Raw genomic sequence first — 12,510 nt, 5'->3', positions numbered from 1 at the left:
GCGCGTGCCAGCGTGCACATGTTACAAAATCGGTGCATCTGTTTTAAAATCTACCCCATGTTGTTACAATAATGCTTCTTTGTAGATTGGTTTCTGTTTTCTTACCCTTGCCAGTCACAGTCATTGGAGATGTGTTTAATAAACTGTACTGCTACTCCTGTTAAGTCTCTCCTTTCTGCTTTAGCTTATAACCTTTACAGCCTCCAAAACCCATGCATTTGCACAGGGCATCATCATCTGGGGTGCAGCACCTGGCCTGCCACAGGGCCACTTTACAGTAATGCTCTCTCTCTGTTTTACCTGGAACAGAAGCAGAGCAGCTTCAGGCTGCTGCTTGCCTCCCACCTCTTGCTACTGATTGCCTTGCTGTGCTTCAGAGAACCAATCAGATGTGGGAGGCAGTGAAAACCAGCAAGGTGTTGAAACGACAGCTTCTGACATCAGGAGGGGAGGGAGAGACTGGCTGAAAGAGGAGGAGAGGGAAAGAACATAGAGATCAGCCATTAGGAGGAAATGGGGGAAGTCCGTGAGTGGGTAGAGAATAGTAATTTAAGAAAAAGAAAAGAAGCAAGTAGAGGGGAGGAAGTGCAGATGAAAGTAGGGAAAAAGAGATAAGAAGAGGGGAGGGAGATGGAAAAAAGATGAAAGATGAAAAAAGGGGAGGGAGATGGAGAAAAGAAGACGAAGAGAAGTGAGTACAGAGAAAGGAGAAAAAGGGGAAGCGAAGGAGAGGAGAGGAGAGAAGTACAGCAAAGGAGGAATAATGAGAGCAAAGGGGAGGAGAGGAAGAGAAGAGGCCAGAGGAGGGAAAGAGTAGTAGGAGGAAAGAGGGAGAGAAGAGAAGAAGGAGCACAATAAAGAAGCAAAGAAGAGGAAAGGGAGGAGAAGAAGATAAGAAAAGGTGTTTAGAGGAAAGCTGGGAAGAGACATGATGAGAGAAGAGGGAAGGGGCACAGAGGAAGAGAAGAGAGGGTGATGAGGGGAGTGCAGTAGAGAAGAGGAAAGAATAAGGAGGGTGATGAGCAGAGAAGAGGAATTTAGGAAAGGAGGAAGAAGCCCAGTAAAAAAAGAGAAAAGGGAAAATTGTAGGGAGAGGAGGAATTTAGCAATGGGTAACAAGGCAAGCGGAGGGGGTAAATAGGGAGGGAGAAGGTGAGTAGACAGAGGAACAGATCAACAGGACCTGTGTACCAGTGGAAGAGCTGGCTTGGAGAATGAGTCAGTTTCTGTATCAGCTGTTGGAAGATGGGCTGAGAGGGAAGGGAAGAATGGATTAGGGTAATGAATTTGTGGAGGGCTGAGCAGAAGGGGGGAGGGGATGATCCAGAGACAAAGAGGGTGGTGAAATGGAAGACTGGACAATGAACTAGAAGAGAGAAGGCAGAAAGAGTGGGAGGTCAGCATAGGCTCATAGGTCCCTCAGGGGTCCCACCCCTACTTTATGCATGGGCTTCTTCTTCATTAAAGAAACCCATGCAGGAGGCAGGTCCATGGCAGAGACCCTCCATATAAAAAATTCCTTCCCCATGTAGTGTAGTGTAGTGTAGTGGGGGTTGCAATTCCAACATACACTGGGTCAAAGATGGAAAAATCCCCAGGCTCAAAAATACTAACTAGGTTCAATTCTTCAACACTCCAAATTGTAATCCAACTCTCAAAAATCTTCTACAGGTTATCTCCAAAAGCCCCAGTACTTCTCTTCACCCTTGCTACTCCTCAACTCAGGCAAAACGATCTTTGATGCTGCCCTTCAGGATACTGGAGAAAGCCCTTCCATTCAGACTGAACCAATCTTCTCTAAAAATCTCCAAAATTCCCACCACAGATCAAAACCCCCAGGGATGAGGCAATGATCCAAAACTCCTCTCCTCTTCTCTCTGTCTCCTTCCCTCTGGACAAATGAGCATGCTCCAAAGGGTTTTATACCCCAATGAAGACTTCCATAAAAAGGAGAGTCCTTAGCTAGGGGAGGATTAAAAAAGACCAAAACCCCTCCTACTACCCACTGATGGAAACTTGGGGAAATATTAGTGACAGGCAAAGCCCTGTCAGTTTTATGGTAATGGTGTTAGCAGTGGTGAGAGTGAAGGGGAATATTCATGCTGTCTCCACACAGGTCCACTTCACCATCTGCATGACCGTATATTGAACCCACCAAAATATTTGGGATGGAGGACCCTAAATCAAAAGGGAATTCCATTTCATAATTTTATATACTCCTGGGGGTTGCAATTAGGTGTAAACCTCCTGATGGGGGTGGACCTTGGGCTGAGACGAGGGTGACGCCACCTGCAGGTCCTTGTTCTCGGCAGGTGGTACTAGGTGGTGCAGAGACCCAACTGGACCTTCACCAATACCAGCCCTCATTCCCTGCAGGTTGAGCCCTTGGATTCCGGGGCTGGCTGGACTTAGGCGCAGGTCTCCTGGCAATGAATCCAAGGATGACAACAGGCAAAGCGGTACTCAGAAGATGAGCCAAAGGTCAGGGTAGGCAGCAAACAGACGAGTCCAAGAGGAGGCCAGAGATCAGGGAGGGCGGCGGAGAGAACGAAGTCCAAGAAGCAGGCAAATGATCAGGGCAGGCAACAGACAAACCGAAGTTGTTATAATTTGGTGTGGTTGCGGACCCTGGACCGTAGTGAGAGTTGGTTCCACCCATAGGGAGGAGCCCTGTGGGGACTCACTGCAGTAGGCGTGGCCTCAGTAGAGATGGACACAGATGAGATAGACTTTATTGTACTGGAATCATGGGAAATACCCACAGCATGGAGAGAAGACACTGTCCAAAGTACTACAACAGCTCAATGCAGATATCCCCGGTAGTGGCCCACAGAGCGGGGTACGCCAGAGAAGTCTTCTCCTGATGGTAACTCTCTGGAGGAAGGCGGCGTTTGCAGGCTGATGCTGCCACAGCCTTGAGAATTGCTGTAGCAGGGAAAAGAGAAGTGAGCAGCAAAGGTCGCAGCCGTCTGCGACCGATGGGCGCAACAGAAGTCAGAAGAATTGCCAAGGTCAAGCCAGAGATTCAATCCAAGGACAGGAGCGCAGAGTCAGGAGTGGGAACTTGGGACCAGGAGCAAGGACACTGAGCCAGGAACATGGAGCAGGAGCCAGGAACACAGAGCAGAAACATGGAGCAGGAACACGAAGCAACTCTCTACTCAAAAGAGTCGACCTGTTGCTGAGGCAAGGGTTTGGCAGCAAGGCTGCCCTTAAATAGCCCTCAAGGCAGATGTCATAATTCGGGGCCGCAGGAAGTTTTCCTGCCATGGCCCCTTTAAATCCAGGAGGAAGCCACATGCGTGCACCTAAAGGCAGTGGTGGCAGGCTGCGTGGTAGCAATGGCTCCCTGCTGTGCCGTAAGGGAGCGGTGGTAGTGGTTCCCCAGTGCTGCAATCAGAGCAGGGACGCAGCTGGCTCATGAGGGTGAGTAAGGCTGACCATGGCCCTCCGCAGCCATCTGTCACAACAGTACCCTCTCCTCTAAGCCCCCTTCCCATTTAATGGTTAGAGTTTAGGGGAATATTCATGCTGTCTCCACACAGGTCCACTTCACCATCTGCATGACCGTATATTGAACCCACCAAAATATTCGGGATGGAGGACCTTAAATCAACAGGGAATTCCATCTCATAATTTTATATACCCCTGGGGGTTGCAATTAGGTGTAAACCTACCCCCTCCCCCCCAATAGAATTCTCTTGATTGGAGCTGGCCCAGCAGTTCAGGCCTTAGTGCTGTGCTGCACAGGAGTCCGGTTCAAATCTCCCATCCTTCTAGGCCAGGCAGAGCTGGGCTTGCCATGGAGGTGGCATGCTTAGTGGAGGGAGGGAAGACTGGTGCTGCTACTGTAGGAGGCCCTTTGGCCAATGAGTGACACTGAGTGTGCACCTTGGAAAAAGGCAGCCCTACACCCCTCAGGCTGGCGATGGTCTCCTGAGCTGTCCTGGCATCAGTTGTAGGGAGGAGGGAAGGAGGCAGAGGAAGCAAGGGAGACTACTTAGAGAGAAAAATGGGAGTAAAATATGAGGGAAAAAGAGCCAGAAGATTCTTCAGAATTACTGACTCTGTGAAGGAAAGAAATAAAAGAGGATAATGAAAGGATGGAAATAGAAATGTCTCTTGGTTTGTTTGAGACCTGTGGAAATGAGAAGAAACTCCACACTTCGCACATGGAAAAAGAAATAGCTATAGGTATGTTGGGAAACATTTTTAAATCAGAGGGGTGTGGCCATAATAAAAAGGTGCATTCAATGTAAGAAATAAAACATGCTCAGGCAAGATAGGGAAAAAAAACTTATGATTAAAATATAAATATAAAACAGAACTCAAATACATTTGTCAAATTGTTGTTTTGGAGAAATCATGGTAGAAAGTGTTGCTGTTCTAAAGTTACAATTACTCTGGGGCTGGATCTTGGGTTCCAAAATGAGGTGAGGCTGCCCATCTCCCAAATGAAATATTTAGCAGAGTTACTTTCTTCCCTTTTTAAGGGATACCCCATCTTATTTAATTTTCAATTTTTATTCTTTTGGGCTCTTGTAATGACTCCTACTGCGTCACATGACTTGTAATGTAATTTGATGAATTCCTTTCTCTGCCTCTCAGTTAGGTGAGAAGTATGGAGAGGTCTTCACCATTTATTTTGGTCCACAACCTGCTGTAGTCTTGTATGGATATGACTCCCTGAAAGATGCTCTGATCGGCCAGGCAGAAGACTTCAGTGGACGAGCCATTTTACCAGTCTTTGAAAGGATCACGCATAGGCAAGGTAACCCTTCTTCTCTCTTTCTGTCTGAAGCTCCTCCATGGATGGCCTCATTAAAATAAGAGGGTCTCACATATCTATATTAACATGCAATGGAGTCCTCTTGTGTGCTCCCCTGACTCTTTCCCTGACATATTTTAGGAAATGTGCCCAAATGCAGAGTATACTGGGTGTACTGTATTTTGCTGATAAAAACGAACCTTGACGTGAAATTTTGTGGATGAGCACCACACTTGGGTACAAATCTCATTTCCCCATGATTCTCAGCAGATTCTCAGCAGACAATTACTTCTTGTGTAGCTGCTCAATTTTGATATTCATTAAACCTCAAAGACCAGTTGCCAGCATTCCAATGAAATGTAATTAGGGCTTCTGAATCAAGTGTTTTATAAAATGAAAATTTAGGGGTTGATTTCCAGACAATTAGGTGTTTTTGGTGAGTACCAAAAATAGGTGTTTATCGGTGCTTTTGCTGCTCAAATAAAAAAGCATATTTTTAAGTGGATTCAATTTTAAAAAGTGTGAATCAATTTATCTTTACGTTTTAACTTGCTATATTCTGCGGTGTGGGTGTGCCTAGTGTGGGGATGGCAGAATGTATGTGCATGTGTGGCTGAGGGGGTGGTAGAGTGTGGGTGGCTGAACGAATCTCTCCCCATTGTACTCTTCTATTTTTTTCACTCCTCCCTCCCATCCCCTTCCTGCCTCTCTCCTCTCCCACCCATTTCACTTTCTCCTCCCCAACACATTGCACTCTCCCACCCTTTTCACTCTCTCCCTCCACATTGCACTTCCCTATTCCATTTTTCTTCCTTGCTACTCCCGTGCTCCTCCTTGGGTTAGCAGGGCTTGAGCTCCCTGCCAGCTCACTGCTCTCAGGGCACATCTGTTTCTTGCATCGGTGTACATAGATTCCCCACTGGTGCACTCCAATGATGTCATCTGGCTGCTGCAAGCACCAGCCAGATGATGTCATTGGGGCACCTAAGGTAGGCCTATTTTCATTTTTTCCAGTTAAAACTGAAAAACCCAAATTCCTCATCAGGGTGTTTTATCTGGGGTTCCATATATAACGCACTGAGTGATACGGGGAAAAAGTCTGACCATCAAACTAAAATGTGCATCTGTCCAAATTGCATACAAGGAGAATCAACTGGGATAATAATTGTATTTGTAATTGCATGGAATCGAGACTGTGCTACTACAGATGCTCCCATCTTGCTCAGTGCTGTGTATATACTAACTGAATTGTATCAGTAATACAATGTTTCCCAAACTTTTCAAGCCCAAGGCACACCTACATTAACAAAAATGCTATGTGTCACACCAACAGGGCAGGCAATGAGAAAATGGAGAGGAATTATGTGGTCACAAGAAGAGCTGGGAAAGCCCCTACCAATCTCTATTCAACATTTTAAAACAAAGGGAGAGGGGGCGTGGAGACACACATGAACTTGTCACAATGGACTAGTTCTCTTTATATACAATTGCTAGAGAAGGGAGAAGTCCATGTGATGCGGGCAGCCAACTTGGATAGTTACCTTGGCTGCCACATGTGGCTGCCAGAATTTTGTCATTGTTGTTGCTCCCAACAAACAGAATGAGTCACAGCCAGTGCTCAGGGCATATTCTCTCCCTATCAAACAGGCCGATACAGTACAGTGCGCTCCGATGGAGCGCACTGTTAACCTGCCATTGGACGCACGTTTTACCTTACCCCTTATTCAGTAAGGGGCGGAAAACGCGCGTCCAACCCGCCGAACCTAATAGCGCCTTCAACATGCAAATGCATGTTGATGGCCCTATTAGGTATTCGTGCACGATTCAGAAAGTAAATTGTGCAGCCAAGCCGCTCATTTTACTTTCAGAAATTAGCGTCTACCCAAAGGTAGGCGCTAATTTCTTCCGGCACCGGGAAAGTGCACAGAAAATCAGTAAAAATTGCTTTTCTTTGCACCCTCCGACTTAATATCATGGCGATATTAAGTCGGAGGTCCCGAAGAGTAAAAAAAAGTTAAAAAAAAAGAAAAAAAAATTGGAAGTCGGCTGTCGGGTCGAAAACCGGACGTTCAATTTTGCCGGCGTCCAGTTTCCGAGCCCGTGGCTGTCAGCGGGCTCGAGAACCGATGCCGGCAAAATTGAACGTCGGCTGTCAAACCCGCTGACAGCCGCCGCTCCTGTCAAAAAGGAGGCGCAAGGGACGCGCTAGTGTCCCTAGTGCCTCCTTTTGCCCGTTTCTACTGCCGGGCCTCATTTAAATACTGTATTGTGCGCACAGGCGAGTGGCCTGTGCGCGCTCTCCCGTGGACTTTACTGAATCGACCTATTACTTAGTCTGGAGGTAAGACAGAGGGGCTGGAAAGACTCAAAGCATGAAGTTGGGGGCGGGAGAGGAGGAAGATGAGGAGGTGTTGTGTGCACTTAGGCTTGCCAACTGCCTGGTTTTGGACCGGACAGCCAGGTTTTCAGGCATTTTGTGCAGCGTCCGGTCAGAACCTCCAGCCGGATGCTAAAAGTCTGGTTTTGCAAGGTGGCTGCTTCTCTTTCCCACAGTCTCTCAGTTAAAGGGCGAGAGTCCCTCAGAGGCAAGCTGTGCTGTATGCCTGCCCCTTGCCTCTTTTCCTATGTTGTGATTGGCCAGCATAGGGAGAGGAGGTGGGGCACAGCACAGCCCTCAATTTCCAGTGGCTCCACAGATGTCTGTGGCTATGGCCCTCTTGGACCTACCCCCTTCCTCACAGCATGCTGGGCCAAGAACCGAGAGAGGAACTGCAGTGACCCTGCACGGACAGATACAGGCACAAAGATGAAGGTGAAGCAACAGATGGAGGTGCAGGGTAGGGAGAGGAAAGAGACCCAAGGGACAGCAACAAAAGGAATGGGGAGATTGACACATGAGGAGCATGGGAGGGTTGAAATAGAGGGGTTACCCGAAGGGAATGGGTCACAGGGTCTCTCAAAGTCCAGCCAACAGCTGCAGCTGTCTGGGAAGTTGCTCTGTAGGCTGTACCTTCCTCTCTCAGGTCTCACTCTGGACCCATATCTTGCCCCATAACTTGAAATTTACCTTGTGTTAAACAAAAACATATACTGTACAGTACCCCCCCCCCCCCTCCCCGCTTCTCTGCCAATGCATCCACCCCCTTCCTGGCCCTTTCCCTACCAAGCATCCCCTGCCCTGAACCCAGTCTTCCCCCACCCTGCTCCCCTCAGGTCTGTTGTTGGGCTGCCCAGTACTCTGGCCAGTGCGGATAATATGGCTGGCCATGGGAGAAGGGTGGAGGGCCTCCTTAAAGGACATGACATGCTGAGCCAGCAGCCACATAAGGGCTAAGAAGCACTTATTCCACTACAGTGATGGCATGCAGCACTGATGCCCAGCCCTCTGGGAAGTTGCCTTCTCCACCTACCAGCCCTGGTTCTCCTCTCTTTCCCCCTCTCTGCCCAGCAGGCTTCTGACCTTCTGAGATCATATGTGAAAGGAAACATGTGTGAGTGTGTGTGTGTGAGTGTGTGTGTGTGACAGAGAGATGGAGAGAGAGAATGAATGTGTATGAGAGAAAGACAGAGGAGAAAATCCATGCCTCCCATCACCCCCTAACAATCGATAATAAGAAATGGGTGCAGATAGAGTGACGTCACCGACCTCGATGGCAGCATAACTGCAGTGCTCCTGCTCCCCCGCTGCTCATTCTGATGCATTAGGAATCTTGCCCGATTCCATAACCTGGGCACGTCTGAACTGCAAATACCACCCCCGATGTTATCCAAGAAGAAAAGTGTTGATTTAAGCCACTGTTCATACACTACAGCAGCATCGGAGACTGGTAGCGAAGATGGGGATAAAATGGCCGCCCAACCCACGACGGAAGAGAAAGCGGCAGCATGTAGCAAGCAAACTGGAGAGCCGAACACAAGCGAATACGACTCGAGTACAAAAGCAGATTTCATTAAACGGTTTGAGGACTTAAAAATACAAACATCGGTGGAATTAAAGCCGAGATATCTCAAATTGTAGTTGATTTGAGGAGAGATGTTGGAGAAATAGGCCACCGAGTAGATGAACCGGAAAATCAGCTCGAAGAACAGCTTGTCTCCAGTGACAAATTCACAAAACAGCTTTCAGATTTAGAGCAAGAACAATCAGCCCTCCAGGATAAAATAGAAGACTTGGAAAACAGATCATGGAGTTGTAAGTTGCCCTTCCGAGAGATCCCTGAACAAGAGGAATACTGTGATGCAGTACAAGTGATCCAGCAGCTCAGTAAATTTTTATTACTGAAAACTAATGAAAACATCAATTTGGAAGACACACAAATAGAGAGAGCCCATAGAACTTTGGGCCTGAAACGCAACAACTTGCCATGGGATATTGTGACCTGTTTTCCCATAAAAGCACAAATCTACCAGGCAGCAAGAAAAGAAAACCTGATACAGTGGCAAAATAATAAAATTGCAGTGTTTGCAGACCTCTCCCAGGTGACACGCCAAAAAAGAAAAGTTTCCATTTGATCACAGAGAACCTACGGAGGAAGAATATAAAGAACAAGTGGCATTTCCCATTTGGCCTGGCTTTCACAATCAGTGGAGTCACCTCAAAAGTTAAGACCTACAATGAAGTGGCACATATTCTTAAAGCAGCTGAGATAATAATATCTATCTGTTACGATCCCGGTCACTAGCCTAGTGACCGGGCTCTTACCTTCCTCCGCGGCGCCGCGAACCGCCGGGTTTCTGGCCTCCAGGGCCGCATGGCAGCGGCGTCTCCTCGTGGAGACGCCGTCAGGAACTCCTCCCCCCAGCCCTGGTACGCGCGCGCGCGAGGAGCCGTGTTTTGAGGCGTCTGCACCCGGATGTGCAGACACGCCTCTTTTGACGTCAGCTGATTGAGCAGGGGATTTAAGCCGGGACTTTTGAAGTTGCAATTCGCCTTGCAACGAGGTTTCTCTTCGGAGTGCTAGTTGCCATCGTTTATCTGCCTGCCTGGTTCCTGACTTCAGCCTGCCTGACTCTGGTATCGTTTATCTGCTTGCCTGGTTCCTGACTTCAGCCTGCCTGACTCTGGTATCGTTTATCTGCCTGCCTGGTTCCCGACTTCAGCCTGCCTGACTCCGCTCTCTGCCTGCTTGTACCCCGGTTCGTATCGCTTCCTTGGATTCTTCTGTTATCACCTAAGACCCAGCGGTCCGGGTCCCTACAGGCTCCTCCTGGGGGGATCTCGGGCTTCCAGGGCGAAGACTCCTAAGCCCTAGCGACCCGGGCCTCTACAGCTCCTCTGGAGGGGTCACGGGTTTCCAGGTGAAGATTCATCGTTTCCTCTAGTCTGCCTCCCGTCCGTCTCCCTCCGGCGGTCGGCCCTAGGATCCACTTCCGGATTGGTCAATCACAACATCTATCTACGCCATCAGATTCCCAAACAGTGATGCAAGTTCTACCTAAGGAAACTCCTCACTGGCAGAGGGTAATGGGAGGAAGAAGAAGCCTGTGTAAACACTCTGGAGATTCATCGTCTTCCAAATTATCCGAAACCTGAGGAAGGGAGGTGCTCTGAATGATAACAGTAGTGAACTGACATGCACCAAGGCACATATTAAAATAATTACCCATTTTAGATTAAAAGTGGGAAACTTCACCTCTGAACTCAAAGAGCTGGACATGCACTTGGTTAAAATCTTTTTGTTAATTGCCCACAAGCAAGCTTATTCAACTGTTCTCTGTAAACCGATTTGATTTACATATAATGTAAGAAGATCGGTATATAAAAACCATAAATAAATAAATAAATAAATAAATGTTTGAACTAGGTTTCATATGGTTTATGTTTAGCAATAATGATATCTCATTGGATGATATAGTAGATGATTAATTTGTTTAGGGGTCCTAAGCTATATAACATTTAAAAAATTAGCTAAGTTAATAAGAAGCGGTGGTGAAGTGGGAACTGGCGAGTGGCATCGTCGATTCTACCACTCACTTAAACCAGCAAGGTTGTAGCTGACTATGGAGGAAGGGGAGGGGGGGGGGGGGGATTCAAATTATGCAGGGATATTTGACCATCCAAATCGTTAGAACCAGTAATCACACTTTTAGGGGAAGGAGAGCAGCAGAATACGATGAGAGGGTGGGACAAAATGTTGCAGGGTTGTACAAAGTTCGATATAGGGGGGATATATTAACTTTTATTTCAATGCTGGTAAGCTGATGGTTACTCATTATTAATCATGGCCACCCTTAGATTAGTTTCCACTAATGTCAAGGGGCTGAACTTACCATATAAAAGAAGGCTACTCTTTAAAGACTCTTGTACAAGAAACGTACCTGAGGAGTCGGGATGGGAGATAGTGGCAATTACTAGGGATGTGAATCATTTTTTGATGATTTAAAATATCGTCCGATATATTTTAAATCGTCAAAAATCGTTAGAGGCGATATTTAATAGGAATTCCCCCGATTTATCGTAAAAAATCGTAAATCGGGGGAAGGGGGAGGGGAAGGGGGAGGGCGGGAAAACCGGCACACTAAAACATCCCTAAAACCCACCCCGACCCTTTAAAATAAATCCCCCACCCTCCCGAACCCCCCCAAAATGTCTTAAATTACCTGGGGTCCAGTGTGTGGGGGGGTCCCGTGTGATCTTCCACTCTCGGGCCACAGGTGCGTTGATGGAAATGGCACCGGCGCTACCTTTGCCCTGTCATATGTCCCCCGACGTCTCTGTGGAACCGCTGTGTGAGTACATCATCTGCAAGCCTCCCAGCTCTCAGGGGTCAGATACTCGCTCCTCGAGGATCTGCTCTCCCTACCCTGGGGATCTCCATACTGGGGTCTTGTATTTATTCTACTGTACTCGTTCTCTCAGTTCTTTCCACTACAGCACTGCTACCAGAGGAGTCGCTGTTCCAGTGCCTGAGGGATACCAGCCCTGCCGGGCTACTCCAACTGCTCACTACTGCCACCTCTGGTAGCTTCATTACACAGTCTAATAAAAGATCAAACTCTGTGTTTGTGTGTCCTGAGCTAAGCTTGACCTGTGGCCCCTCACGGGACTTCCCCCATGGGCGTGGTCAGCTGCCACAGTGTCCAAGGGTCCACCCAAACGAGATCCCCAGGGTAGGGAGAGCAGATCCTCGAGGAGCGAGTATCTGACCCCTGAGAGCTGGGAGGCTTGCAGATGATGTAGCGTGACGAGCAGATCCTCGAGGAGCGAGTATCTGACCCCTGAGAGCCGGCCATCATTACTCATCAGCCCCTATTGCAGATGATGTAGCGTGACGAGCAGATCCTTGAGGAGCGAGTATCTGACCCCTGAGAGCCGGCCATCATTACTCATCAGCCCCTATTATAGAGTATAGTATAATAGGGGCTGATGAGTAAAGATGGCCGGCGCCATCTTTAAAGATGGTGCCAGCCATCCAGTGCTCCTACCATGTGACAGGGGCCGGCCAATGGCACGGATACCCTGTCACATGGTAAGGGCAAAGGGGCATCGGCGCCATTTTATTTTAGCGCAGCTGATGCCTGGGAACGGGAAATCATCCCCCGAGGCCCCCCTGGACCACCAGGTAATGTTAAAAGGTTGTGGGGGGGTTGGGAGGGTGGGGGAGGCTAAGGGGGGTCAATTTAAAGGGTCGGGTGGGTTTTTTTTTAGCGGCGCGGGCCTCCCTAAAAAAAAAATTAGCGATGTGAATTGGAATCGGAAACGATTCCAATTCACATATCTTAACAATCAGATTTCCCCCCCC

General features: G+C 48.1%; 1 protein-coding gene across 2 annotated transcripts in view; it reads left to right on the top strand.

Moving 5' to 3' along the window:
- LOC115090797 (cytochrome P450 2C3-like) overlaps positions 1–12,510 on the top strand; it is a 170,972-nt gene that overhangs the window by 110,509 nt on the left and 47,953 nt on the right. For both annotated transcript variants that reach the window (XM_029600308.1, XM_029600309.1), the window contains exon 2: positions 4,609–4,771. In XM_029600308.1, the coding sequence (XP_029456168.1) occupies positions 4,609–4,771 (163 nt within the window). The remainder of the gene's footprint in view (positions 1–4,608; positions 4,772–12,510) is intronic.

Source organism: Rhinatrema bivittatum, chromosome 4, assembly GCF_901001135.1.
Source record: "Rhinatrema bivittatum chromosome 4, aRhiBiv1.1, whole genome shotgun sequence".
Lineage (NCBI taxonomy): Eukaryota > Metazoa > Chordata > Amphibia > Gymnophiona > Rhinatrematidae > Rhinatrema > Rhinatrema bivittatum.
Note: the sequence above shows the minus strand (reverse complement) of the source record. Positions and strands in the feature narration are given on the sequence as shown.